General features: G+C 43.3%; 5 protein-coding genes across 6 annotated transcripts; 3 read left to right on the top strand and 2 right to left on the bottom strand.

Annotated features, from left to right (window-relative positions):
* Positions 1 to 25: 25 nt before the first annotated feature.
* Obp58b (Odorant-binding protein 58b) lies at positions 26 to 16,036 on the bottom strand. Of its 2 annotated transcripts, XM_089262684.1 has the most exons (4): positions 15,939 to 16,036; positions 753 to 871; positions 341 to 695; positions 26 to 284 (listed from the first exon to the last, which is right to left on the bottom strand). In XM_089262684.1, the coding sequence occupies exons 2-4, from the start codon at positions 786 to 788 to the stop codon at positions 73 to 75; spliced, it is 603 nt and encodes a 200-aa protein (XP_089118810.1). In that variant the 5' UTR covers positions 789 to 871; positions 15,939 to 16,036; the 3' UTR covers positions 26 to 72. The 2 variants fall into 2 exon arrangements, with proteins under 2 accessions (XP_089118810.1, XP_017959911.1); XM_018104422.3 differs by lacking the exon at positions 15,939 to 16,036 and having other exon boundaries at positions 753 to 978.
* Positions 1,023 to 7,372, top strand: LOC108652740 (dynein regulatory complex subunit 2). Its single transcript, XM_018102935.3, has 7 exons — positions 1,023 to 1,308; positions 1,372 to 1,624; positions 1,696 to 1,919; positions 3,467 to 3,859; positions 3,983 to 4,165; positions 4,217 to 6,902; positions 7,297 to 7,372. The coding sequence occupies exons 1-6, from the start codon at positions 1,168 to 1,170 to the stop codon at positions 4,619 to 4,621; spliced, it is 1,599 nt and encodes a 532-aa protein (XP_017958424.1). The 5' UTR covers positions 1,023 to 1,167; the 3' UTR covers positions 4,622 to 6,902; positions 7,297 to 7,372.
* Obp59a (Odorant-binding protein 59a) lies at positions 1,619 to 3,483 on the bottom strand. The gene is made up of 2 exons (XM_018104421.3): positions 2,917 to 3,483; positions 1,619 to 2,194 (listed from the first exon to the last, which is right to left on the bottom strand). The coding sequence occupies exons 1-2, from the start codon at positions 3,310 to 3,312 to the stop codon at positions 1,940 to 1,942; spliced, it is 651 nt and encodes a 216-aa protein (XP_017959910.1). The 5' UTR covers positions 3,313 to 3,483; the 3' UTR covers positions 1,619 to 1,939.
* On the top strand, positions 7,393 to 15,069 carry robo1 (roundabout guidance receptor 1). Its single transcript, XM_018104404.3, has 17 exons — positions 7,393 to 7,583; positions 7,674 to 7,795; positions 7,866 to 8,046; positions 8,127 to 8,245; positions 8,306 to 8,759; positions 8,824 to 9,303; positions 9,371 to 9,453; positions 9,514 to 9,674; positions 9,836 to 9,917; positions 9,981 to 10,151; positions 10,216 to 10,308; positions 10,378 to 10,576; positions 10,640 to 10,914; positions 10,980 to 11,280; positions 11,348 to 11,574; positions 11,646 to 12,004; positions 12,086 to 15,069. The coding sequence occupies exons 1-17, from the start codon at positions 7,424 to 7,426 to the stop codon at positions 12,915 to 12,917; spliced, it is 4,299 nt and encodes a 1,432-aa protein (XP_017959893.1). The 5' UTR covers positions 7,393 to 7,423; the 3' UTR covers positions 12,918 to 15,069.
* A 3,641-nt stretch (positions 16,037 to 19,677) lies between the features above and the next one.
* On the top strand, positions 19,678 to 23,288 carry Ppa (F-box and leucine rich repeat protein partner of paired). Its single transcript, XM_030383516.2, has one exon. The coding sequence runs from the start codon at positions 20,057 to 20,059 to the stop codon at positions 21,686 to 21,688; it is 1,632 nt and encodes a 543-aa protein (XP_030239376.2). The 5' UTR covers positions 19,678 to 20,056; the 3' UTR covers positions 21,689 to 23,288.
* Positions 23,289 to 24,149: the final 861 nt, after the last annotated feature.

Raw genomic sequence — 24,149 nt, 5'->3', positions numbered from 1 at the left:
TATGCTGATCTGTTTATATAATATGCAGATATATAGAATTTAATGATATGCTAGTTTTTCCATTTCCTCCATTCACATTGTGGTTAGCGCATCCTTGCATCTCTTGGAGAACGCCAGAGTCTCGAGGCATTCGGTGGTGTTGGACCAACGACTTCTCGGACAGTTGTGGAAGAACGTCTGAATCACACAGGATAAGATGACGCTCGACAGGGGCTTACACATATTGGCACTGCTGAAGGCGCGTACAATGGGCATCGAGAGGAAGATAGACGTTGCCTCCACAGCTAGCAATACATAGACAGCATTATATGTATATCCAACTGGTCTCTCTACCATTTACCTTTCGAATGGCATTCGTCGAAAGCCGCCAACATTTCAGTCTCGTACTCCGGATCCAATCTGTGCACGCTCTTATAGTGACTCCGCACCGCCAGCATGTCCAGGGTGTCGTTGACCAAGAATTTATAATGATCGAACACACATTTGGCCCAGCAGCTGCCGGTCATGACGGCATCCACAGTGTTATCCTCCATGGCCTCCTCCGTCTTCGAGGGCAGCTTAAAGTTGGTCTTCTGGGCGCAGAGCTCGCTGACGTCGTTGTGGCCGTCCGGGTGCTTGCAGCAGTAGTGGATGTGATCCTCGTGAATGCGCTCCATGTGACGGCAATTCACGCGTATGCCCAGTGCAGTATACACCTAAGGGGGCGTGGCAGGGCAGTAGTAGTATTGTATGCATAAAAGATTTGCACTTACCAGCAGCAGAGCCAATACAAATATCAATCGCCACATGCTAGATACTAAGCTGGAGCTGCCCGCTGAACGGGCCCCATTTATAGTGTCAGCCCCGCATCAGTTGTCAGTGCCTTAATGGGCTTTGAAATGTACGAATCGTTAATTTAATGCACGCTCAAATGCTGAGCATTAATAATAATGAAAAACCCCTTGACTACCCTACCAGGGCTGGTGGGGGACAAGCGGGGGTTGTCATGGCAGCGGCTTGTTTTTTTCTTTTTTTGCTCATTCTTTGTTTTTCATTCATTTATTTTTTCCATATTTTTTTCTGTTCAGTCTAACCTCTAGTCTGGTGCGCTCAATTAGTTGAACTAACTGGCCTTTGAAATTTGATAAGCGGCTTTTGCCAAATAGCAATTAATAGAAACACTTGAAGATGGGCAAAAAGGGTAAAGGCAAAGGCAATAAGCTGGCCAAAATGTCCGAGGAGGAGCGGGCCAGGTATTTACAAATGCGTGCCGACATGGAGGAGGAGACGAGGCGCCGCAAAATGCAGCTAATAGCGATGTACATGAAGGTAACGAATCATAGATACCCTAGGTATTGATGAGTCCATAACCGTATTTGTATTTCCGTGCAGAACAAGCTGAAGCGCGAGGATGCATTTTGTCGCCTGAACATGGCCAAAATCAATCAGGAATGGCGTTCCATATTGCGCCAGGTGAAAATTCAGGATCTGCGACGGGAAATTCTCGATGTGGCGCAGTTTTTCGAGCAGGCGCTGAAACGCAAGGATCAGGTCATACAGCGTCTAATCGGCGATATCAATTCCACGGAGGATATGTACGCCAACTTGCAGCAGTCGCATATGGAGAACATTGATCATATTATTGGTGAGCAATATCTTTAATATTCATATTGTCTATCTACATAGTATTTAATAAAAGTGCTTCCCTTGTACCAGGCATACATCGCAGTCGCATAGAGTTCTTCTGGCGCATCTACGAGGACGACAAGCAGGCGGTGCTGCGTGAATATAAACAGGATGCGGCTATCTATAAGGACTTGCAGGCGGAAAAGCAACAGCAACTCGAGTGCGTTTTCTATCAGCTAGAGGAGACCTCCGATCGTGCCATCAAAGACAATCACGAAGCCTATCTGGATCGTGTGGAGGATCTGAAGAGCGGTGTAAGTAGCGGGTCAGAAGTTTAGTTGAATAACATATTTCCATGCTCCTCCCAATCATCGCATTGCGCTTTGGCATACTCTGACATGCATTTCACTAGCTCCCTTGCCTGGCTGCACTTGTTGTTGCTGTTGTTGTTGCTGTAGCGAGAGTGTTCTATGTAGCGAAAGCATTGCTGCACGGTGTCCATGTAGAAGTTGCGCAGCTCGCGATCGCGCAGATCCTTTGTCAGCAAGTAGCTTACCTTGCGCCGATCAGGCTGACCACTGCCATCCACCTGAAGAGAGAAATCGTTAGACAGAGTGTAAACTACAATATGTATACACATGCATGTACATACGCATATAAAAATATATATACACATACACACATATGCGAAAGCTCATCTCCATAAACTAAGAAATTTATTGAGCTCGCCAAAGCTTTTAACACCGCCAACCGTTTAACAGTTTTGCCTGCCTTCTCCTTTAAAAGGAAAAGAATGAGAGCGAGTATGTATTGCATTGCTGTTTGCATACATGTGCACAACAATTTGAGAGCGCACTTTAATACTCTTTTTATATATACACTAAGGCAATACATACGTATGTTTGAGAGCGCGGTGAGAGTGGGAAAACAAGATGGCAGCTTGAGTAACTACTTAAAGCGAGAGTGAGCACCCTGCCTTTTTAAGCGCACTAGGCTTAAGACGTTCGGCTTGTATAAGTATTCGAGAGGTTGGCGAGAGTAAGAACACAAAATGGAAGCCTGAACAACCGCTCATGTACGGTTTAAGCGCACAGCGTTTAAGGCATTCAGCTTGTATATTCAAAAGCGCGGTGAGAGTAAGGTAAACAAAATGAAAGCTTTAAAGAAAGAGAAAGAGACATACCTCAGCTTTTTGAGAGCGTTGGCGAATGAGAACATTAAAGGAAGACGAATTCATTGTATGTACATATGTATGTATATGTGTATGTACATGTATAATTATGTACTTAAATAGTATTGCAGCTGACTTACCATGTTCATTTCCTCAAAGAAACACAACGCCACGCAGCCGCCCGTTTCAGATGTGTTACTGTTGTTGTTGTTACTGTTGTTGTCAGTTTGCTTAACGCTGCGTTGCCAGGAATTACCATAGGACTGCTGTTGCTGTTGCTGCTGTCTGCCTTGGCCCTGTCCTCGATCCTGAACCTGTCCATAATCATCGCTATCAAAATTATATCTGCCATTGCCATTGCCATAGCGTCTATTGTCGTTGTCCTCCTGGTTGCCATTGCTGCCACCGCCACTGCGTTGCATGCAAGTGCGCACAATCCGCTTGAGCTCCGCATCGCCAGCACCATCCTGCGAGCGACACTTGAGGCAGTTGATGCTGCAGCTAAAGCTGAGTAAAAGCAACAGCAGCAGGCGCATCTCAAGTACTGTTTGCCGAGCAGCTCTGAGCTGCTGTCGACATTTATAGCCAGCGACTGTTGACAGCTGACGGACTAATGGACGTCGTGTTTGACTGGCACACAATGGGTCAACAGCACACAGAGAATATTACATAATTCCCATCAAATCACAGATGCAATTGAAGCTGGAGAAGATTACGGGCCGCGGCGAGGGCAAGCTTGAGGCCTTGTGGCAGGAGTATCAATCGGTGCTAGCCGACTACGGCAAGCACATCGAGGGCTTCTACTCGGAGTATGTGGATCTGAAGCAGCGCGACGAGGAGAGCGCCCAGCAGATCAGTCAGCAAAACTACGAGATCGAGTACCTAACCGAGCAGCTCTGCAATCTCCGACTGCTCGCCGAGGAGCAGCAAATCAAGCAGCAGGCACAGCTGCACCAGAGGCAAAACATCAAAGAGGAGCTCACCGATCGGCTGAGAGAGCTGCGCAGCTACGTCGAAAAGGAGGCGGAGGAGCAGCACAGGTTATTCAAGCAAATGACCGTGGAGAGCTATGAAGCTATACAGGTGAGTGAAAGTGAGAGAGAGAGAGAGAGAGAGAGAGAGAGAGAGAGAGTCAGAGATGATCAAACGAAAGAGATATACATAATTTAGTTACTCACATCCATCTCTACATATAATCTCCCCCAGACACTCAAGGCACATCTGAGCAAAGTAGAAACTTTGTCCCAGCTATCGCGCATTTGCTCCAAAATGGAAACGCAGCGAGAGAAACTGTTTCAGCTGCCTCAGCTCTCCAAAGAGATTATAGAGATACGCGAGCAGCAAACACCTGGGGAGGACGACGCTGACCTAGCCAATGATCCGCTCAAGGTAAGCAGACCATAAAGAGCTAATCCGAGTACAACGGGATTTCTTTTGCAGGAGGAAGTTGCCGCCTTACCACAAATGGAAACCTTTTGGCGACGCGTCAACAATGTCTCCGTCGATGTGGCCTGCCTCAAGCAGCAGAAACGCAACTTGGAGGCAGAAAATGCTAAATTGAAGGCCGAGCTGCAGGAATATCTGATTGATCTGAACATAGCCAACGGCTCCAATAGCCACATCCATGATTATCTGTCGCGTCGACCCAAGAGCATGTCCGTGGATCGGGTCACCCAGCTGCGCTTGCAGCCGAAGCAGGTGAAGAGCGCTGTGGCGGGTGGGCGACGTCCAGCTCCACGTCCAATTGGAGCGCATGTGCCGAGCTGCGAGGCAAGCATGTCGAATCTGATACGATCACGTAATCTAGTGAGGGGCAAACCTCAGTTGGCCAAGCTAGGAGCTTAGGAGGCATAGGCATGACAACTACAAACAAAAAATAAGGAAAATACAAAAAAAATAAAACAAAAATTTTTTAGCTATAAGACTCAAAATATCGCATGGAAAATTCAGTTTTGGTTGTGGTCCAAATTCCAGCTTAAGTACAATTCGAAATAATGCAACGTAATCGCAACATTATCAAGTACATCTCACTATGCCGCTGCCCACCGCAGGCGTTTGGTGAGCTGACTGGTACCAATGCCATCATCTATACCCAAGCGAATTTGGCCAACAGCTGCCGGAAGCTCTATACGGAGCTGATGTCTTCCGGCAGACGGATAGCTGAGATACGAAAGGCGATAATAGCGCGCCAGCAGAAGGACGACATGACCTGGGTGAAGTTGACCTGCAACTTAAAGAACGGAAAGAAGAAGCCACCGCGCACCGCGTCCGATTACCTGAGCATGCCGCTCAAGCGGTGTCTCGATCTCAGCCCGTGCCACATTGGCAGCGTTAAGCACAACATTTGCCCCGAATGCATTGGCAACGACACAGCCGACATAACGCAGAAAACGGATGATCCACTATACAGTCCAATAATCCAATCAGAGCCGAACATTAATAACTTTACCTATCGTGGACGTATTGTTTGTCACGAATGCGTCAAATTTAATAACGTCGATGACATGGATGAGCTTTTATGTAGTGGCGCATCTTCTGGGAAACGATCTCGCAAACTCTCCAAAAGAAACGTGCAAGCTTCTGTTACATCAGATCCGAATATATTGAAGTCCTCCTAAGCTGATTTATAAAATTCATTAAAAAATTTTAAGTCTTGACGCACTTTTATATTTTGGAGCCGGGTGTCGCCAGCAATACTGCCAGACTGTTAAAGACAAGACCCAATAAGAAAATCATCTGACTATGTGGATCTGCAAGTTAAGCAGTGCGACATCAAAATCTACACGTTTTATGAAAATAACATTGACTACATTAATATCTTCAAAAGAAAAACAAATGAATTATTATAAAATGGTTTTATTTTACAATATTTTGAGTTTGGCGCCACACCCAACATTATGGCAGCGCAAGCAGTGCTGCCAGATCTCAAGCATGGTGCTTTGTGGTATTTTTTGTTTTCTTTCGTTTCACATTCACATTGTTCCGCAGTTTTCCACAGACACAACCCACGTCCAGTAGCTGCTTACACAAAAATTGAATTAAACAAAGAATAGTGAGAGAATAATTAATAAAAGTTAATTGCAGCTGCTGTTTAATTCAGCGCACAAATTAAATGCAATGGACAAGTGAATAAACATCAAAATCAAACCCGCATTTCGGGTGTAAAAATCGGATGTGTTTTCTTACATCTGTGTATCTACCGAAACCAAAGTGTACGCGTGCATGTGTGTGTGTGTGTGCGTGCTCATGTAAGAGAGTGCATGAATGTGTATGTGTATATATTTATACGTACGCTACGCACTGTTATAGATACAACAACAAGCCAGAAGGCAGCAGGCTGGCCTGGCAGTTGGAACGGCAATAGCAACGGGAACGGCGAACTGATGAACGGCTGAAACAGCAGGAGCATGTTCTTGTTCTTGTAAAATTACCAAAAAGAAATTTCATTCGGAAAATGCGGAAATGAGGCTGAGAAAGAGAAACAACCCCAAAAACGCAAACGACTAAAAAGACAAAAACAACAAGCTAAAAAGGACAGAGACAGTGAGAGGGAGAGAGAGAAGACGCAACGCTAAATCGTTTTAGTTACGATTTAAAGTTTTTTGTTTTGTGATTAATAATAAAAATAACAACGAAAATAAATACGATACGATACGAAGTGAGTGAAAAGAAAGTGTGAGAAACTCTTAATAAAATCGAAAAAGCAATCAAAATCAAAACTTCGCCTCGCTGCATTTGGATTGTAAATTCTGTCTTTTTCTTCTACTTTTTGGGCCACGCCGTCGCCGTAGGCGCTGGCGAGATAAACATAAAGAGAGATAAATACAGAAATAAAAAAAAAAAGAACTCAACCAAATTAATGGGAAAGCATAGACACAAATAAGTATATATAATTTTATTGGTGTTGCGCGTTGAGTGCTCTGCATTGCTTATCTATATATGCATATGTCGTCATTGTCGCCGACGTCGACGTCGCCTTCGATTTTGGGCGCCTCGAGCTGCCTGCATGGAAATCTAACTGGAGCAGGCATCGAAGAATAATAATATTCAACACACAAATTCGAAGATAAAAAGCAGAATCAAAACTGAAGTGGACGCAGATAGAACGAGTGAAATTGGAATTGAGGTTTGTAATTGTCAAATACTTTACTTTGTATGCAAATGCCGACACGCCTCTCACGCCCACAAGTATACGGCACATTGATGCATACAGTATGTTGTAAAAGTGTGCGAACAGATTTAAAAAAAAAAATGAATACTAAAAAACTTATTAAATGAAAATTAAATACTTAAATTACTATTAAGTATTAAAAGTATATACATACATATGTATGTTTGTTTGTTTATACAAACTAATAATGCAAAATTAAATTTACATACAAGCATATACTATGTATGACAGTTTTTATATTAAAAATACAATTATTTTTGATTACAAGTAAGAATACTCTTATAACATACTGTATATTACAGATATATACACAAATGTATGTCTATTGTGCTTCCCCCTTAACTAACAGCTGTCACATTCTTTGCCATTTTTCATGCCATTAGCAAAGATAAATAATATATACATAGAAGAAAGATAAAAAACAATGATTGCCACCACTCACAACTGCGCAATATCTATATATATGTAATATACATATGCATATGTATATATCAACATCACATCGACATCGTTACATCTGGAGCACTAACTACTATCATTCAGCATCAAACATAAACAATATGCCCAGGCAGCAACCACTGCATCAACTGCTGCTGCTGCTGCTGTTGCTGGCCCTAGCGCTGCCCGCAGCCAAAGGTAAAGCCATTTAAACCACATGCATATGCAATTATCTCGAAGTGTACAAATATTTATATACATACATGTGTATACATGATCTCTTCCCAGCTCAATATCAGTCGCCACGCATTATTGAGCATCCCACAGATTTGGTCGTCAAGAAGAATGAACCCGCCACGCTCAATTGCAAAGTGGAAGGCAAGCCGGAGCCCACCATTGAGTGGTATAAGGTAGATTAACTAATCTAATATATAAACTATCAACCACATACTAAATATATATATGTGCATTCCCATATAGGATGGCGAACCGGTCAATACGAATGAAAAGAAATCGCATCGGGTTTTGTTTAAAGACGGCGCTCTATTCTTCTATCGCACGATGCAGAGCAAGAAGGAGCAGGACAGCGGCGAGTACTGGTGTGTGGCCAAAAACCACGTGGGCAAAGCCGTCAGTCGACATGCCTCACTCCAAATCGCTGGTAAGCAACCACAGCCACCGCCAACTTGTTAACCCACACTCGCCACATGTTTGACACCTTGTTTGTTTCTTTGCTTGCAGTATTGCGCGACGATTTTCGCGTGGAGCCCAAAGATACGCGCGTGGCCAAAGGCGAGACGGCGCTGCTCGAATGTGGGCCGCCCAAAGGCATACCAGAGCCGACCATTATCTGGATGAAGGCAAGCCAAAAGCAAATCTTAAGCAATACGTGTCCCAGTTTTCACATTTTGTGTTTTTAGAATGGCGTTCCACTGGATGACTTGAATTCGAAACCTTTTAGCACCAGCTCACGCGTCCGCATCGTGGATGGCGGCAATTTGCTGATCAGCAACGTGGAACCCATCGATGAGGGCAATTACAAGTGCATTGCCCAGAATCTCTTGGGATCACGGGAATCCAACTACGCCAAGTTGATTGTCCAAATCAAGCCGTACTTCATGAAGGAGCCCAAAGACTTGACCATGGTCTATGGCCAGACGGCGACGTTTCATTGCTCTGTCGGCGGCGATCCACCGCCCAAGGTGCTGTGGAAGAAGGAGGAAGGCAACATACCGGTCTCTCGGGCACGCATCCTGCATGACGAGAAGAGTCTCGAGCTGAGCAACATAACGCCCAACGACGAGGGCACCTACGTCTGTGAGGCGCACAACAATGTGGGCCAGATCAGCGCTCGAGCCACGCTCACCGTGCACGGTACGCCGCTTCATCTATGGTTTAATCTTATGCCTTGGCTAATTCTGTAATTTCTGCTTCACAGCTCCGCCAAGTTTCTCCAAGAAACCGACCAATAAGAAAGTCGGCCTCAATGGCCAAGTACAACTGCCTTGTGTGGCCACAGGCAATCCGCCGCCAACTGTCTTCTGGACCAAGGAGGGTGTGTCTACGCTCATGTTTCCAAACAGCTCGCATGGCCGTCAGCACATCACAGCCGATGGCACGCTGCAGATCAACGATGTGCAGCAGGATGACGAGGGCTTCTATATGTGCTCTGCTTTCAGTGTCGTTGACTCAGCCACGGTGCGCGTCTATCTGCAAGTCAGCACGGTCGATGAACGTCCGCCGCCCATCATACAAATAGGACCCGCCAATCAAACGCTATCCAAGGGCTCTGTCGCCACCATGCCTTGTCGTGCCACGGGCAATCCGACGCCACGTGTCAAATGGTTCCACGATGGCTATGCGGTGCAGACGAGCAATCGTCACAGCATCGTTCAGGGCAGCTCCCTACGAATAGATGGTATGCTTAATATACATAGAGAGTTATCTAAAATATATGCCTCAACTTGCTCTTTTCACTTCAACAGATCTGCAGCTAAGCGATTCTGGTTTATATACATGCACCGCCTCCTCGGAGCGTGGTGAATCCAGCTGGTCTGCTACTCTGAGAGTAAGTCTATTGTTTAATGCCCATTTGCTTATTAAATCTAATTATTTTCATATTTATTAGGTGGAGAAGAGCAGCTCAGCCACGCTGCATCGTGTGGCGGATCCCAGCACCTATCCCGCCCCACCAGGCACGCCCAAAGTCATTAATGTCACGCGCACGAGCATCTCACTGAGATGGGCCAAGAGCCAAGAGAAACCAGGCGCTGTTGGTCCTATCATAGGGTAAGCTATAGTTTAGTTGAGTTGGTTAAATAATTAGAAATATTTAAAAATATATGTAAATAATGTATTTGTTTATAAATTTAAGAAAATTGAAGAGAAAGCATGAATATTTGAGGAATATCTAAATATATTTCATATATATTTTATATCTATGTTTCTAGCTATTCTGTGGAATACTTTAGTCCCGATCTGCAAACGGGCTGGATTGTAGCCGCCCATCGCATTGCGGACACCCAAGTGACGGTAAGTCGTAGCATCGCTCTCTCAAATACATTCATACCTTACTCATGCTCATTTGCTCAACAGATCTCCGACCTGACCTCGGCCACATCGTATGTGTTTTTGGTGCGCGCTGAGAATACGCAGGGCGTGTCTGTGCCCTCAGGCCTCTCGAATGCCATTAAGACCTTGGGCGAGGACTTTGACGTGGCGCCCTCCAATGAGCTGTCCGCAGCGCGAACGCTGCTTACCGGCAAGGTGAGTGCACATTTGAATACTGTGTAGAGAGGTACTTATAATATATATATATAAATCTGTGCAGGTTGTGGAGCTCATCGATGCATCGGCTGTAAATGCGAGCGCCGTGCGCTTGGATTGGATGCTGCACGTGAGCGCAAATGAGAAATTTGTGGAGGTAAGCTCACGTTTGTGGGACATAGTGAGGCTTCAACTAAACTATGTTTATCATATATTACTCCAATAGGGCCTGCACATACGCTATCGCGATGCCAGCTCCCATTCGAATCAGTATGCCATGGTCACAGTGTTGGATGCTGCCTCGGAATCTCATGTGATTGCCAATTTGCGCAAATATACGAAATACGAATTCTTTGTGACGCCCTTCTATGAGAGCATCGAGGGACAGCCGAGCAATTCGAAATTAGTCACAACCTATGAGGATGGTAAAGCAGCATATATAGCCATAAATTTAATATGTATTTACTTAAACTGAAATGTTCTTGCAGTGCCCTCTGCTCCGCCGGATAATATACAAATTGGCATGTATAATTTAACTGCTGGCTGGGTGCGCTGGACGCCGCCGCCAGCTCAACATCACAATGGCAATTTGTATGGCTATAAAATCGAAGTCAGCGCCGGCAACACAATGAAAGTGCTGGCCAACATGACGCTGAATGCAACAACCACATCTGTGCTGCTTAATAATCTAACCACAACAGCTGTTTATAGCGTGCGTCTGAATGCGTTCACCAAAGCAGGAGACGGGCCCTACTCCAAGCCAGTAAGTACATACATATATATGCCTTTAATACTATTTCTACTATATTGTGTCCTCGTTCCTTTTAGAAATCCTTGTATATGGATCCCACGTATCATGTGCATCCGCCGCGTGCCCATCCCAGCGGCACACACGATGGCCGCCATGAGTCCGGCAACGATTTCACATACCACACGAATGGCATGGTGAACACAGAGCCGAACCATGCCAATCCGACGACACATCGCAAGACGACTGTCATACCTCATGGCACTTGGCTTATGGTGCTGGTTGTCGTTGTCTTATTAATTGTGGTAGCCTCGACGGCAACGGTCATGATTTACTTTAGGCGGCGCCATCAAATGACCAAAGAGCTGGGACACCTGAGCGGTAGGTGGCGCTACTTATCTAGTTCTGGCAGTTTACTGATTCTATTTCTGCTTGTGCCCCCTCACAGTGGTCAGCGCCAATGAGATAACTGCTTTGAACATCAATAGCAAGGAGAGCCTCTGGATAGATCGCGGCTGGCGCACCACGGACACGGACAAGGACTCGGGTCTGAGTGAATCCAAGCTGCTCTCGCATGTCAACAGCAGCCAGTCCAACTACAATAACTCCGATGGCGGCACCGACTATGCCGAGGTGGACACACGCAATCTGACCACCTTCTACAACTGTCGCAAGGTGCGTTCGAATGGTTACCATTATCAAAGGCTTGAACTAATCATCTCTCTCCCTCTCTATCCCCCTCTTAGAGTCCCGATAATCCCACACCCTATGCCACGACCATGATCATTGGCACCTCGTCCAGTGAAACCTGCACCAAGGCCACCTCGTTGAGTGCTGACAAGGATTCGGGCACACATTCGCCCTACTCGGATGCATTTGCCGCGCAGGGCGCAACGGCGGCGGCGGCGGCTGCTGCCGCGGCTGCTAGCAACAAATCAAACTACTTGCAATATCCAACGGAAACGATTAATTGGTCAGAGTTTTTGCCACCACCACCGGAGCATCCGCCACCATTGTCCTCCAATTATGGCTATGCGCAGGGCTCGCCCGAGTCTTCGCGTAAGAGTTCCAAGAGCGCCGGCTCTGGCATTTCAACCAATCAAAGGTGAGTTTTGTCTAACTAAAGATCAGATCTCTCCAATCAGATCTCCATTATATATATATATATGTATATTCACCTTCTCAGCATTTTAAATGCCTCCATACACAGCAGCTCGTCGGGTGGCTTTTCCGCTTGGGGTGTTTCGCCGCAGTGCGCCGCTGGCTGTCCACAGGAGAATCTATATAGCAATCCGCTGAGCAGTGTGGGCGGCACACAGAATCGCTACCAGATCACGCCCACCAGCCAGCATCCGCCGCCATTGCCGCCCTATTTTGCGACTACCGGCGGCGGGGGCGGCGGCGACATGGCCTCCCGCAACATACATATCCACTATCCCACGCAGCGGCACGCCGTGAGCGAATATCAGGCGTCGCGTTGTGGCAGCAACAGCCGAGCTTGCAACAGCTGTGATGCCCTGGCCTCGCCCATGCAGCCGCCGCCGCCGTTGCCGCTGCAGCAGCCAGTGGAGGGCTGGTATCAGCCGGTGCATGCGCCACATGGCAGTCAGATGCCAGCGGCTTCCTCCAGTCATCAGATCTATCAATGCTCCTCCGAGTGTTCGGACAACTCGCGCGCCTCGCACGGCCACAACAAGCGGCACCAACACCCTCACCATTCCGACAGCAGCACTGAGCACAGCGGCAGCAAGCGCTCCGCTCAGCGTCGTCAAGCGGCACAGCACGCCCAGCAGCAGCAGCAACAGCAGCTGCAACAGCAGAATTCCTGCGCGGAGAGTGAGAATGAAAATATGTTGTCGTCCGGCTATGAGCTGCATCAGCGCAACTATACGAGCGACTGCTGCAACAGCTCCCGGGAGGGCGACACCTGCTCCTGCAGCGAGGGCTCCTGCCTGTACGCCGAGGCCGGCGATCCCGTGGGACCGCCGCAGCGCCTCATGACTGCTAAAAATACTTAAGCCAATCAGCACATTGGAATGGGAATTGGAATCGGAATCCCAATTGGATCTTGCAAACGTATTAAGAAAACAAAAGATAGCATCTAGTCCATCATTTTTCATTCATATCGAACCTAGCACACAATACTACATAGCATTTGATATAACTAGAACTGTGCTATATATACATACAATATATAAAAACAAGAATAAGGAAAGATCCTACGAAAACCGAATACGTACACACTCACAAAACGAATGCAGAACAACTCAAAAACAAAAACAACAATTATGGTGCACAGCTCGAATTCTGATCTTAAACTTAGTTATATAAACAAACAACAGGCAAATAGAAGTCAAAACAAAAAGCGAAAGAGAAAACCCAAGAAGAAGAATGGAAATGTACTTAAGAAACTGAAATGCTGTAAAAATGCTTCGAAAAACAATAACATAAAAAATTGCTAAAATCATCAAATACGTACTCAAAAAAGATTGCAAGAGTTAGAAAAAAGTCAGGCCATAGCATAAAAAACAAAACTTTTTGATAAATCCAGACATTAGTTAGATATTAAATATTAATGTTTACAGTTGGAGTTGGCTGGCCCCCTAGTCATATAGGCTTGATATAAAAAAAAAGTTTTACTCACAACAAGAAAAAACAAAAACAAAACAAAAACTCTTTCATATCTACGATCACAATCGAGCATTTATCGACTATGTTCCCTGAATTTGCATTTACATACCTACTATACGATATATAGACATAGAGAGATGAGGAAGTTTCGATCGAAAATAATGTGAACAATGGCAGTTGCAATGTTTAATGGTTAGTGCTTTTCTATAAAACGGAAAACTAAAAAAAAAAAAAACAGTAATAATTCATAAATAACGACTTGAACTAGCGCTTAGTAAAACTTTAACTCTAATTAACACAAAAAAAAACTTCTACTTATAGCTTATATAAATGCAGAAAATAGGTAAAGCCAATACTTCGGTGCCATCGAAGAGTACTCTCTGATCCCCTTATCCTTCTGCCTCTGATACCTTCATACCTACTAGACAGTCTCTCTTAAATACGATCGTGCATACGCACTCTCTTTAACGAATCCCCACACATACACTCTCTCCAACACACACACATACATACATACAATACTTCTGTCCGATCCTTTGCCTATTCGCGCACTCTTCGCCAATTTTGTGGGTTGTTAGAGAATACCTATTTCTCTCTCGCTCACTCCCCATAACGTACATACATTTTTACAAGCTTGCATTTGAAAAAAGTCTAAAATGTACCTGTGATATATATAATCCCATTAAAGTATTTAAATAATATTAATTTTTTTTATGTTTTTGTTTTTCACTTTTTTTCAAGCAACGAAAAACCGCACACGCCCACAAAAAAAACCAGAAAAATATAGCATAATTTAGAACTTAGGCACGTACGACATTAGAAATGCAAAATATATCATCATCCCAGAAAAAAGCACACAAAATTAAAATCTATGAGACCCAGTGAAACGTAGAGGAGGTCGAACACTTCTCAAAAATTTTCGAATCGTGTTTGGGTTTTTTAAGTAACCAAAAAAAATAATAGAAAACCATAAAAATGGGCAACGGCTGCATTGATTAATAAAACAATTTGGACTAAATTCAACGAAATGAATTGTTTAAAAAGAAATAAAGAAATCAAATAAAATAATCATAATATTAAAATTGATAAGTCTAGTATATAGCACATAGATCACGCATGTATCAAACCTAAAGAAAAAGTAAGAAATCAAAAGAATGCTTTAGCATATAGAGAGACACATAAAAAACTTCCTTGCGTGCACCCTACATACATACATACATATATCCCTAGATCGGTGCTCATGCATGTAAATATACTATATAGCCTCATTATACACTACACTACATAACACTACACTAAACAACATATTTATGCGTCCCCATGCCATATGCCCACATATAACTCATATATATTATATTATTGTGAGCCAACTAGCTTGAGTTGAGATATATACCCTTCCGTAGCATAATGAACTCTAGTTGGGTATTTGAGTTTTTAAACATGATTAGCGACTAGTTATTAACTACGTACATACGAGTATTTTAAAGTCATAGCGTAAACGAATTTTAAGATTAAAAACGAAGCAGAAAAAAACGAAAAGCTAAAATCAATATTAATTTTTAGTGCATAGTATGCCATATGTAAACGAAATTTTTCAAAAAAAAAAAATGATTGACAAGAAACTGACATAAATCTACTTACCATACATAATATAAATATATATATACACATATAGCATTTAAAATTACATAAACAATAAAGGAACATTTTACATATATGTGGAAAACGACAAAGAGTTTTTATTGTGAAGGAAAAAAATTATTTCTATTCCCATTCATTCCTAGGCTCTTATTCTGCCTCTGCTCGGCCTTTCTTATTAGTGGAACCTCTTCATTTATTTGGAAACCTCTTATGCATTCTTATTAAAATTGCACTACTACTGAGTTTTGTAGATCTGAAGAGCTGATTACATTTCCCAGCGGGAGTTTTTCCAATAACATGCCTCATTCCTTAACAATTTTAATCTTTAGAGTCCTTGGAGTACCGCCTTTTTTCATCGGAAATGATATTGAGCTGCGGAACTTGGCACTTGAACCGAATGCTGAGAATGTAGTTTCAAGTTACTGTATTTTTTCATTCTAATTGCTTTTCAAATATGATTTTTCCACATAACTACTTGGCGTAGTTAATATACCCTTAAGTTGTCGATTTCACGAAGTATTTTTTCTTTTTGTCACTTCGTTTTTGCCTAGTTTTAACTCCAACCATATTTTTGCTCTCGACTAGTCAACGTTCTAACTGTGGTTACAGTTTATATAAGAAATAAACGGATTAAATACTGATTTATCATTTCAATGTTCACCTTGCCATTCCGGCTGGGTTAAATTCGCCGCATGGCAAAGACGAAATCAGTTTGATTTAAGAAAGAAGTGTGAGGAAGTGTGTTTAAGTGAAAAATAAATAAATACCTTAAAGATCCACAAATTAAATGGTAAGTTGCGTTTAAATAAATAGGGGATGTGCATAATTTTAATAAACATTTGCCAATACTGCGGTTTCTGTACTATGTAAACATTGCAAAAATAAAAGCAAAATCAAATGTTAGACAAGGCAGCACAGCGACGCAATGAATGCTGCGCTTATTTCCGTTAGATTTACTCTCACGTGAACATACAAACATGCAAAGCGATGTAAAGGAAGCTAAGCAATAAAGAGAGATTTTAATATCTGCTCTCTTTTAAGCATTTGTTTTGTTTGGCATATTCTCTTTTAGACTATTGCGTAATTAAGAGAGAATAAGTCAAATTAGTGCTTTATTGATCATGTCGCGAGAGCCGCAATTCCTTTTGCTTTTTGTTGAGAACCTAAAGCCTGTATTGTATGTATGTACATACACATACATAAATGTATGTATGTATGTTTTTAGCTGTCATTACATGAAATCTTAATACGATCCGTTACACTAATTGTGTATTATGCTCCCCTATCTGAATTTCGTTCTCTCTTTTCCCTTCCTTCCCACAATTTGTTATCACAGTTGCTTAACCCTTGGCGAGGCTGTGTACTGTGTTCTATGTTCCATGCGGCGCATGCGGGTTAACCAAATACAAATTGAAACCAGATTTCGATTACATCAATTAGATGGTCTAGCGGCATCTTTTGTTTGCTTGCTGGACTCATTTGTTTACATGCTTGTATCTGCAACTAGATCAGCTATATTCAATTAATCAATTGAATAGATTATATAGAATTATATATGAGTCAATTTTGAATAGATTAAAGAGCTAAATTCGAATTGTGTAATTATAACTTGGGGTAACTAAAGAAATTTGGAACGGGTTTGTTAAGTTTCCTGTAACAATCATATTTTTTAGTTGATAAAGTTAATTGAGGAAGTTTTTAATATACTCTAAGCTCATTTTCCCATAATACTCCAGTTTTACACAGAAAACTGAACATTTCTAAGTAATTATCCAAATATTTATGAAATTGATGATCTGTAAATTTTGTGCAGAGTCCAAAATGTAACGCCCAGAAGTCGAAAATACAGTCTTTAGAGCCAATAAAGCAATTTGCTTGTGCGTAAGCACGAATATGGCTTGTCATATATAATAATGTAGTGTGTATGTATGTGTATACGTGACAAGTACAGATATTTATGCACATCTTTGCATGTGTATGTGTATGCGTGTGTGTGTAGAGTTTTGTGGTTACCAGTTATTGGGCTCGCCCTGCAGAAGAGAGTTGGCATTGGGGTCGCGGTCGCCTGATTTGCACTTGTTGCGTGGGCTCCCCTCTGTGGGCACAGCTCGCCCAGCAAAGTCTATTGCGTGTTGCACCTTTTCCGCAGATGATGATGGTGATGATGATGGTGATGATGATGTTGATGCTGCTGTTGCTGCTTGCTGCCTACCTGTGCTGCAGCTAATGATGATCACAGTGTGCGAAACGCACAAAGAGGCAGCCAAAAACCAATCGATTATTATCTTCTTCACATATATTTTTCTTACGGAGAGCGAGTTCCAACGAACAGATTATTTTGCGCCTCGACACGTCCCCAGCCGCTGGCACTTCCACAGATTGGCCCTGGCCCTTTTTTTCGCCAACCGGTTTGGCAGGTAGGCAGCCATGCAAGGAAAGAGAGTGAGAGAGAGAGAGAGGGAGAGGGCAAGAGTGAGTGTGTAGTTGTAGCTGGCATAACTCAAAGAAAGCACGCCTTGTTCTTACACACTGCCCGCGCTCTCTCTCCCTCTCTGCCTACTCCTATTCCTCTCCTTCTACAGCCCTCTCGCTCCCTCTCTCTCTCGTGCAGGATAATAGCTGCGAGTGACTGTACGCGTCCCTTCTAGCCTCTCTAGACAATGGGCATGAGAAATCAGCGTAGGCCTATTTTCTTTTTACCGTTTGCTCGCTCTCTCTCACTTCCAAATGATCTCGAGGGTGCGCTGCTATGCGGGTGTCTGTTATGCTCTATGTGTGTGTGTGTGTGTGTGTTTTCCCTTGCAGGTAGCGGCGCAGATTTTCCCAATTCCCAATGCTAGAGATCCCTTTTTTAAAGACGGCGGCGTTTGGCTTTCCTTTTTTAAGGGACTGCAATGCGCGTGTGTGTGAGTCTTTCTCTCTGTGTGCGTGCGTGCATTGCTTTCCTAGTATCAATAACAATGCGTGGCCCGCTATTGTGGCTCGGCTTTTGTGCATCCCAGCGGGTTTCTTTTTGGCTGCTCTGCAGCTCTGCTGCTGCCTGCAACGCGAGCTGCCTCCGGGGCTTGGATTTGCCTCAGACGTTTGCGTTTGTGTGCGGCAACGTTTTGGGAGATATCGTTAATATTTTCTTGGAAACCGGGATTGCTGTGCGTCGACGCAGACGCAGGTAGCGACAAGCACCAACACGAAACGATCACACACATGCAGATACTCATGCACACACAGACGCTCTCACACACACATGTGCTGATAAAGAGCCAGAGACTGAGGCAGGGCAAGACAGGTACCTGCTCATATGGAATGCAATGCAGCAACAGCGGCGGCAGCGGCCAATGCGTCGGAGTTTTTGGCATAAAGCTGTTATAGAACTCAGATTCTATAATACAATGCAATCGAGAAATAGAAAATGGCGAAGCATACAATGTAGAACTATTGAGAAAAACAAATATAATAAAAGTTATGATAAAATAAGACTGATATGTATTAGAAATGATTTAAAAGTTGATATATCCAACATAAACTCTCTCTCTATTCTCACAACAAATATAATCTGAATGCTCACTCTTTCTATCTCAAGAATATAGAAAATAGTATGATAAATATTCCTCTTCCACTTCTTATCACTCTACAGAACTTTATTTGTCAACTATTATCAAATCTCCTGCTATAAAATTAAAATTATAAATCTCGTTTTTTATCTCACAAGTCATCATCTCTACCTATCTCTTTCAATAATTTTATATACATATGTATGAAATATCAGGAAATACCTTCCTATCTCTTTTATCAGATAATAACACAATATCTATATAATGCATCTGTAAATGTTAAAAGGAATACACACATATATGTAGCTCTATCTAATCCGTCTAAACATTCCTTATAATTTAAAAGTTTACTAATATTTAGCATAAATCGCAAATATTTCATTGTATTCTATGCTTTCTTCAGAATAGAGATAGAGCGAAAGAAAACAAATTTATGTAGTATTTAAATTTAATTGAAAACATAAATTAGTATATAAAAATATTTATATGTACATATATATACATACATATATACTATATACATATGCATGTAGTGGGAGTGCGAGCTGTCTTTGCTGAGAGTGTTTACGAATCAAGCTAAAAGTTCAACTCTTGTTTGGCTAGTAGCAAAGTAGATTATTTAATAAATAAATATAAAATATCAGACTGTTTACACTTTAGCTTGATCAGAAAAATAAAACGAATTCGACTGCTATAAATAAATATATTTAAAATAAATAAATAAAATCTAGTAAATCACATTAGCTTAAAATCTAGCCAGAAGACAGTCAATGCACAGCACTCATAGCGCGTCACATAGTGTGAGAGTGAGAGAGCGAAAGAGCATTTGCCGCTACCTGCTTTGCCTTATTGCTGAATTCAGAGCGCTTGCCTGCTATGGCTGCGTGCATGTGTGTGCGTGCGTGTTGGTGTGTACATGTGTGTGCTGCCGCTGCCTCTCTCATTTATTGTGTCGCTTTGTCGCACTTTGGCTCATTCTGTTACTCACCATCGAACCGTTCGGACGTCGCTGCGCAACTCAATTGTCGTGTTCCGGTTTTTGGTGTTCACTTGAAGCTCGTTTAACGCTCGTTCGTTCCAGAGTGAAGAATATAATACAGATAAAAAGCAAATTTAACTGGACTTAAAGTGCTAACGGAATTCGTAATCGTATTTGTGCAGTGCTCATCTAGTCCACCCACTACAACAACAACAACTACACAAGTGTATCCCCCTATTTAAAGAAACTGTCGCAAATGCGACGCATATCCAAGTATCTAGAGTAAAGTTATAGCAGTATCTGAAGTCTAAGAACACTCAGACACTCACACACCCACACACACACACATACAGCAATGGCTACCAATACAGAGCTGCTGCCCTTCCATCATCAGACAACAATCTCGCTACAGACAGCCGCCGCCCTCACTAACTATCATGGTGGTGGCGCCGGAGGAGGCGGAGGTGGCGGCGGCGGTGGAGGAGGTGGTGGAGCTACAGCTGGTGGCTCGGCGGCTGCTGCAGCTGCGGCTGCCTGGAACCGAGACGAACTGTATCAACAGACTGAGCTGCCCGGCTTGACACGCAACGCCCACCACCTGCTGCGCTTTACGCCCTATGCACTGCACCATCGGCCCCAGCTGCAAACATTGCCACCTGCGCTCTACTTGCAACATGCGGCTGCCGCGGCGGCAGCAGCAGCCGCAGCCGCTGCAGCAGCACACGCCCAGCATCATCATCACCATCATCATCATCTTCATCACCAGCACAGAGCCGCCTCGCCGGAGAGTCCGCCGCCCGTGGAGGGCACACACATTAGCAACCTATTTCCAGAGCTACTGGAGCAGATCTTTGAGCATCTGCCGGTGCGAGATTTGGGGCGGGCCGCACAGGTGTGCACCGCCTGGCGAGATGCAGCCTATGCGAAGAGCGTGTGGAAGGGCGTCGAGGCGAAACTACATCTGAAGCGCTCCAGTCCCAGTCTCTTCAATTGCCTCGTCCGACGGGGCATCAAGAAGGTTCAAATCCTATCGCTGCGCCGATCGCTCAAGGATCTGGTCGTGGGCGTGCCGGCGCTGACATCGCTGAATCTCAGCGGCTGCTTCAATGTGGCCGACATGAATCTGGGTCATGCGTTCAGCGTCGATTTGCCGAATCTGAAGACCCTGGATCTCTCGCTCTGCAAACAGATCACGGACACGAGCCTGGGCCGGATTGCACAGCATCTGAAGAATCTGGAGACGCTCGAGCTGGGCGGCTGTTGCAACATCACGAACACCGGACTGCTGCTGATCGCGTGGGGTCTGAAGAAGCTGCGCCACTTGAATCTGAGATCCTGCTGGCACATCAGCGATCAGGGCATCGGCCATCTGGCCGGGTTCAGTCGGGAGACGGCCGAAGGAAATCTGCAGCTGGAATATCTGGGCCTGCAGGACTGCCAGCGTCTGAGCGATGAGGCACTGGGTCACATAGCACAGGGTCTAACCTCACTAAAGTCCATCAATCTGAGCTTCTGCGTTTCGGTGACGGACAGCGGATTGAAGCATCTGGCTCGCATGCCCAAGCTGGAACAGCTGAATCTGCGCTCCTGCGACAACATCTCCGACATTGGCATGGCCTATCTGACGGAGGGTGGCAGTGGAATCAATTCCCTGGACGTGAGCTTCTGCGACAAGATCAGCGACCAGGCACTCACCCACATTGCGCAGGGCCTGTATAGGCTGCGTTCGCTCAGTTTGAATCAATGCCAGATTACGGATCAGGGCATGCTGAAGATAGCGAAGTCGCTTCATGAACTGGAGAATCTCAATATCGGACAATGCAGCCGGATAACGGATAAGGGATTGCAAACACTGGCGGAGGATTTGTCCAATCTGAAGACGATCGATCTCTATGGCTGCACGCAGTTGAGCTCGAAGGGCATCGACATCATCATGAAGCTGCCCAAGCTGCAGAAGCTCAATCTGGGCCTGTGGCTGGTCAGATGATGCGTTCATCATGATTGCAATGCCTGCGCAGCGGCCGAGGCAGAGAAGTCGGCGCAGGCGAACGCTTAGGATGCAGACATCTATGTCTATGTCTCTCTCACTCTCTCTGAGTGTGGTGTCTGTGTGTGTTTGTGTGCGTGTGACTTTAGCTGAGGAGTCTTTTTGACTTTGTCTTCCTACTCGTCTCCTTCTACCTGCGTGCCGTGTTGCATGTCTGACGTTGAAGGCAAGGCACGTAATTACACACACCAGCACACACAGAAACACACACACGCACACACACAGAGAGCGGAGCAGACAACTAAGTAAAGTAAAGTATAAAAAACAACAACAACAAGATACACTGAAAACTCATAGCTTTCGTTTGCCATACCACACGCTGTACTAAATTTTTTCGTACGAATCGAGTAGAAAACGAAACAGCAAAAGCAACAGCAGAGACAGAGCGCAGGCAAGTCAAGCGAACGAGCGAGAGGCAGAAAACAACAAACGCCAACAACAAAAAGCAAACAATGAACAAACACACGTACATACATACTGACAGACGTACATACACACATACGTACATGCATACACAAGCACAACTACGGCAACGGCGGAGCTGAAGCTCGCTATGTTGCTGCTGCTGCTGCTGCTGCCGCCGCAGGTTCCTAAGGGGCTGGCAGCGGCGCACTTGTGGGCCTGGTAGAGGTTAGCAGGGTTGGGAAGGGGGCGCGACGCGTCAGCTTACACGCACGCAGCGCAGCGGCGGCGATAAAAAGAAACAAGAGAAAAAAATAACACGGCTGCAGCTATGGCCGACGGCAGCAACAAAGTGCATGGCGATGGAGACGCGCGATAAGCATAGCGCAAGAGTGTAAGAGAGAGAGAGAGAGAGAGAGAGAAAGAGAGCGGACAAACACACGCACACATACACGTATGCATATGCATAAATGTGCGTGCGTGTGTGTGTGTGTGCTTGTGTATAATGCAGGCCGCAGTTAAACAGATGCAAATAAATTTAAATAGTTTATTTTAATTCACGCTTCGGCAACAACAGAAACAACGGCGAAAAAAAATTGTAGAAGCAGAAACAACAAAAGCAAGCGTCCTCCAACGCTACAACAACTACAGACGCAGCAATGGCGTCAGCTGCGACGCCAGCAGCGACGCGCGCAGCGCTTTAAGCTTGCCCGCAATAGCAGCAACAACAACAACAACGACGACGACTACACAAAAAAGTTTGCTCTTTGTTGGCGCTCTCTGTCTCTGCCTTTTGTTAGAAATGTATTTTTTTTTTGTTTTTGTACTATTTTTATTTCATTTGAGATTCTTTGTGTTAAACTTTAGTTTATATATTTTTTGTGTGTTTGTTTTGCTTTTTGCGTTTTGTTTCGAATTTGTTTAGTGCAGCGTCGTTAGTAATGCCGTTTAATTTAGTTGGCGATTAAATTTAAAACATGTTAATAGTAGACACTTAAAGCAAATTTAATAAATTTACATTTAGTTTTAGTTCGTAACTTGGTCAAACAATAACAACAATTAGTCAAATAACTCCACAAAGCAACTAGCAAAAAAAAAAAAAAAATGAAAATAACAACAAAAGAAACGTTAAAGAAAATTCTGTACATTTTTATTGTTTAATTTATAAGTAAGCAAAAAAAAGAAAAAGAAAAAAAAAACTATAACGATTGAAAAGAATATGTGAATTAATTCTTTTTTCTATTGTGATATATAAAATATATATGTATGTATAAAAAAAAAAAATCGAAATGGAAAAAAAAAACAAAATGCTAAAATACAAGAATTACGTAATTTTATTTTTGAACTAAAGCAAAGACAAATTGAGGAGAAGATAAAGAGAAGAAATAAACTATGTTATATAGTAGCTATATGTTTTAAGTCTTAGCTAAAGCTCCGATCTGTCAGTTTTGTTGAATCTGTTTTTCGATTTCTGCAATATTTATGTAAATGTAAATGCCTTATTTGACGGAACAGGAAACATTATCATTATAATTATCATTATCATTGTCATTGTCATTGTCATTATTATTATTATTATAATTCTAATAGAACTATGTTGAAGTCTTTCACTGACAATTATTTAGCATTAAGTTTTTTCTAAACAATCATTTGATTCAACATTATTTTTTTGATTTTGTTGTAAATCCAGGCTAATAAACACAAACACAACCATACACAGAGACACATACACACGTATACACTTAAAGAAACTGAAATAAAATTCAATATGTAAAAATTACAAAATAAATAAAAAAGTTGTTTAAGTTATTGCAATGGGAAAATGGTGTTGGGTGGTATATAGATGCTATCTATGGGATTGGTTGGTTGGTAAACCTATAGTTAAATGGAAACATATTAATATAAACTTATTTTGTCGTTTTAATGTTAATATACTATAATCTATAATTAACATAAATGATAAAAAAACAAATACTTATCAAATACGTTTTTTTGTAGT

Source organism: Drosophila navojoa, chromosome 5 (genome assembly GCF_054131105.1).
Source record: "Drosophila navojoa isolate 15081-1374.11 chromosome 5, UAZ_NAV_1.0, whole genome shotgun sequence".
In the NCBI taxonomy this organism is placed as follows: Eukaryota; Metazoa; Arthropoda; class Insecta; order Diptera; family Drosophilidae; genus Drosophila; species Drosophila navojoa.
The sequence above is the reverse complement of the archived record's forward strand: the minus strand, read 5'-3'. Positions and strand labels throughout refer to the sequence as shown.

Bases quoted from the DNA above. Each gene is read 5' to 3' on its own strand.
- Ppa (XM_030383516.2), top strand. From the start codon at position 20,057: ATGGCTACCAATACAGAGCTGCTGCCCTTCCATCATCAGACAACAATC.
- LOC108652740 (XM_018102935.3), top strand. From the start codon at position 1,168: ATGGGCAAAAAGGGTAAAGGCAAAGGCAATAAGCTGGCCAAAATGTCC. The intron at 1,625-1,695 runs GTGAGCAATATC...CCCTTGTACCAG, and splicing joins GAACATTGATCATATTATTG to GCATACATCGCAGTCGCATA. The intron at 4,166-4,216 runs GTAAGCAGACCA...TTTCTTTTGCAG, and splicing joins TAGCCAATGATCCGCTCAAG to GAGGAAGTTGCCGCCTTACC.
- robo1 (XM_018104404.3), top strand. From the start codon at position 7,424: ATGCATATGTATATATCAACATCACATCGACATCGTTACATCTGGAGC. The intron at 9,304-9,370 runs GTATGCTTAATA...TCACTTCAACAG, and splicing joins CAGCTCCCTACGAATAGATG to ATCTGCAGCTAAGCGATTCT. The intron at 11,575-11,645 runs GTGCGTTCGAAT...TCCCCCTCTTAG, and splicing joins CCTTCTACAACTGTCGCAAG to AGTCCCGATAATCCCACACC.
- Obp58b (XM_089262684.1), bottom strand. From the start codon at position 788: ATGTGGCGATTGATATTTGTATTGGCTCTGCTGCTG. The intron at 696-752 runs GTAAGTGCAAAT...ACGCCCCCTTAG, and splicing joins TTGTATTGGCTCTGCTGCTG to GTGTATACTGCACTGGGCAT. The intron at 285-340 runs GTAAATGGTAGA...ATGTATTGCTAG, and splicing joins CGACGAATGCCATTCGAAAG to CTGTGGAGGCAACGTCTATC.
- Obp59a (XM_018104421.3), bottom strand. From the start codon at position 3,312: ATGCGCCTGCTGCTGTTGCTTTTACTCAGCTTTAGCTGCAGCATCAAC. The intron at 2,195-2,916 runs GTAAGTCAGCTG...TTCTCTCTTCAG, and splicing joins TCTTTGAGGAAATGAACATG to GTGGATGGCAGTGGTCAGCC.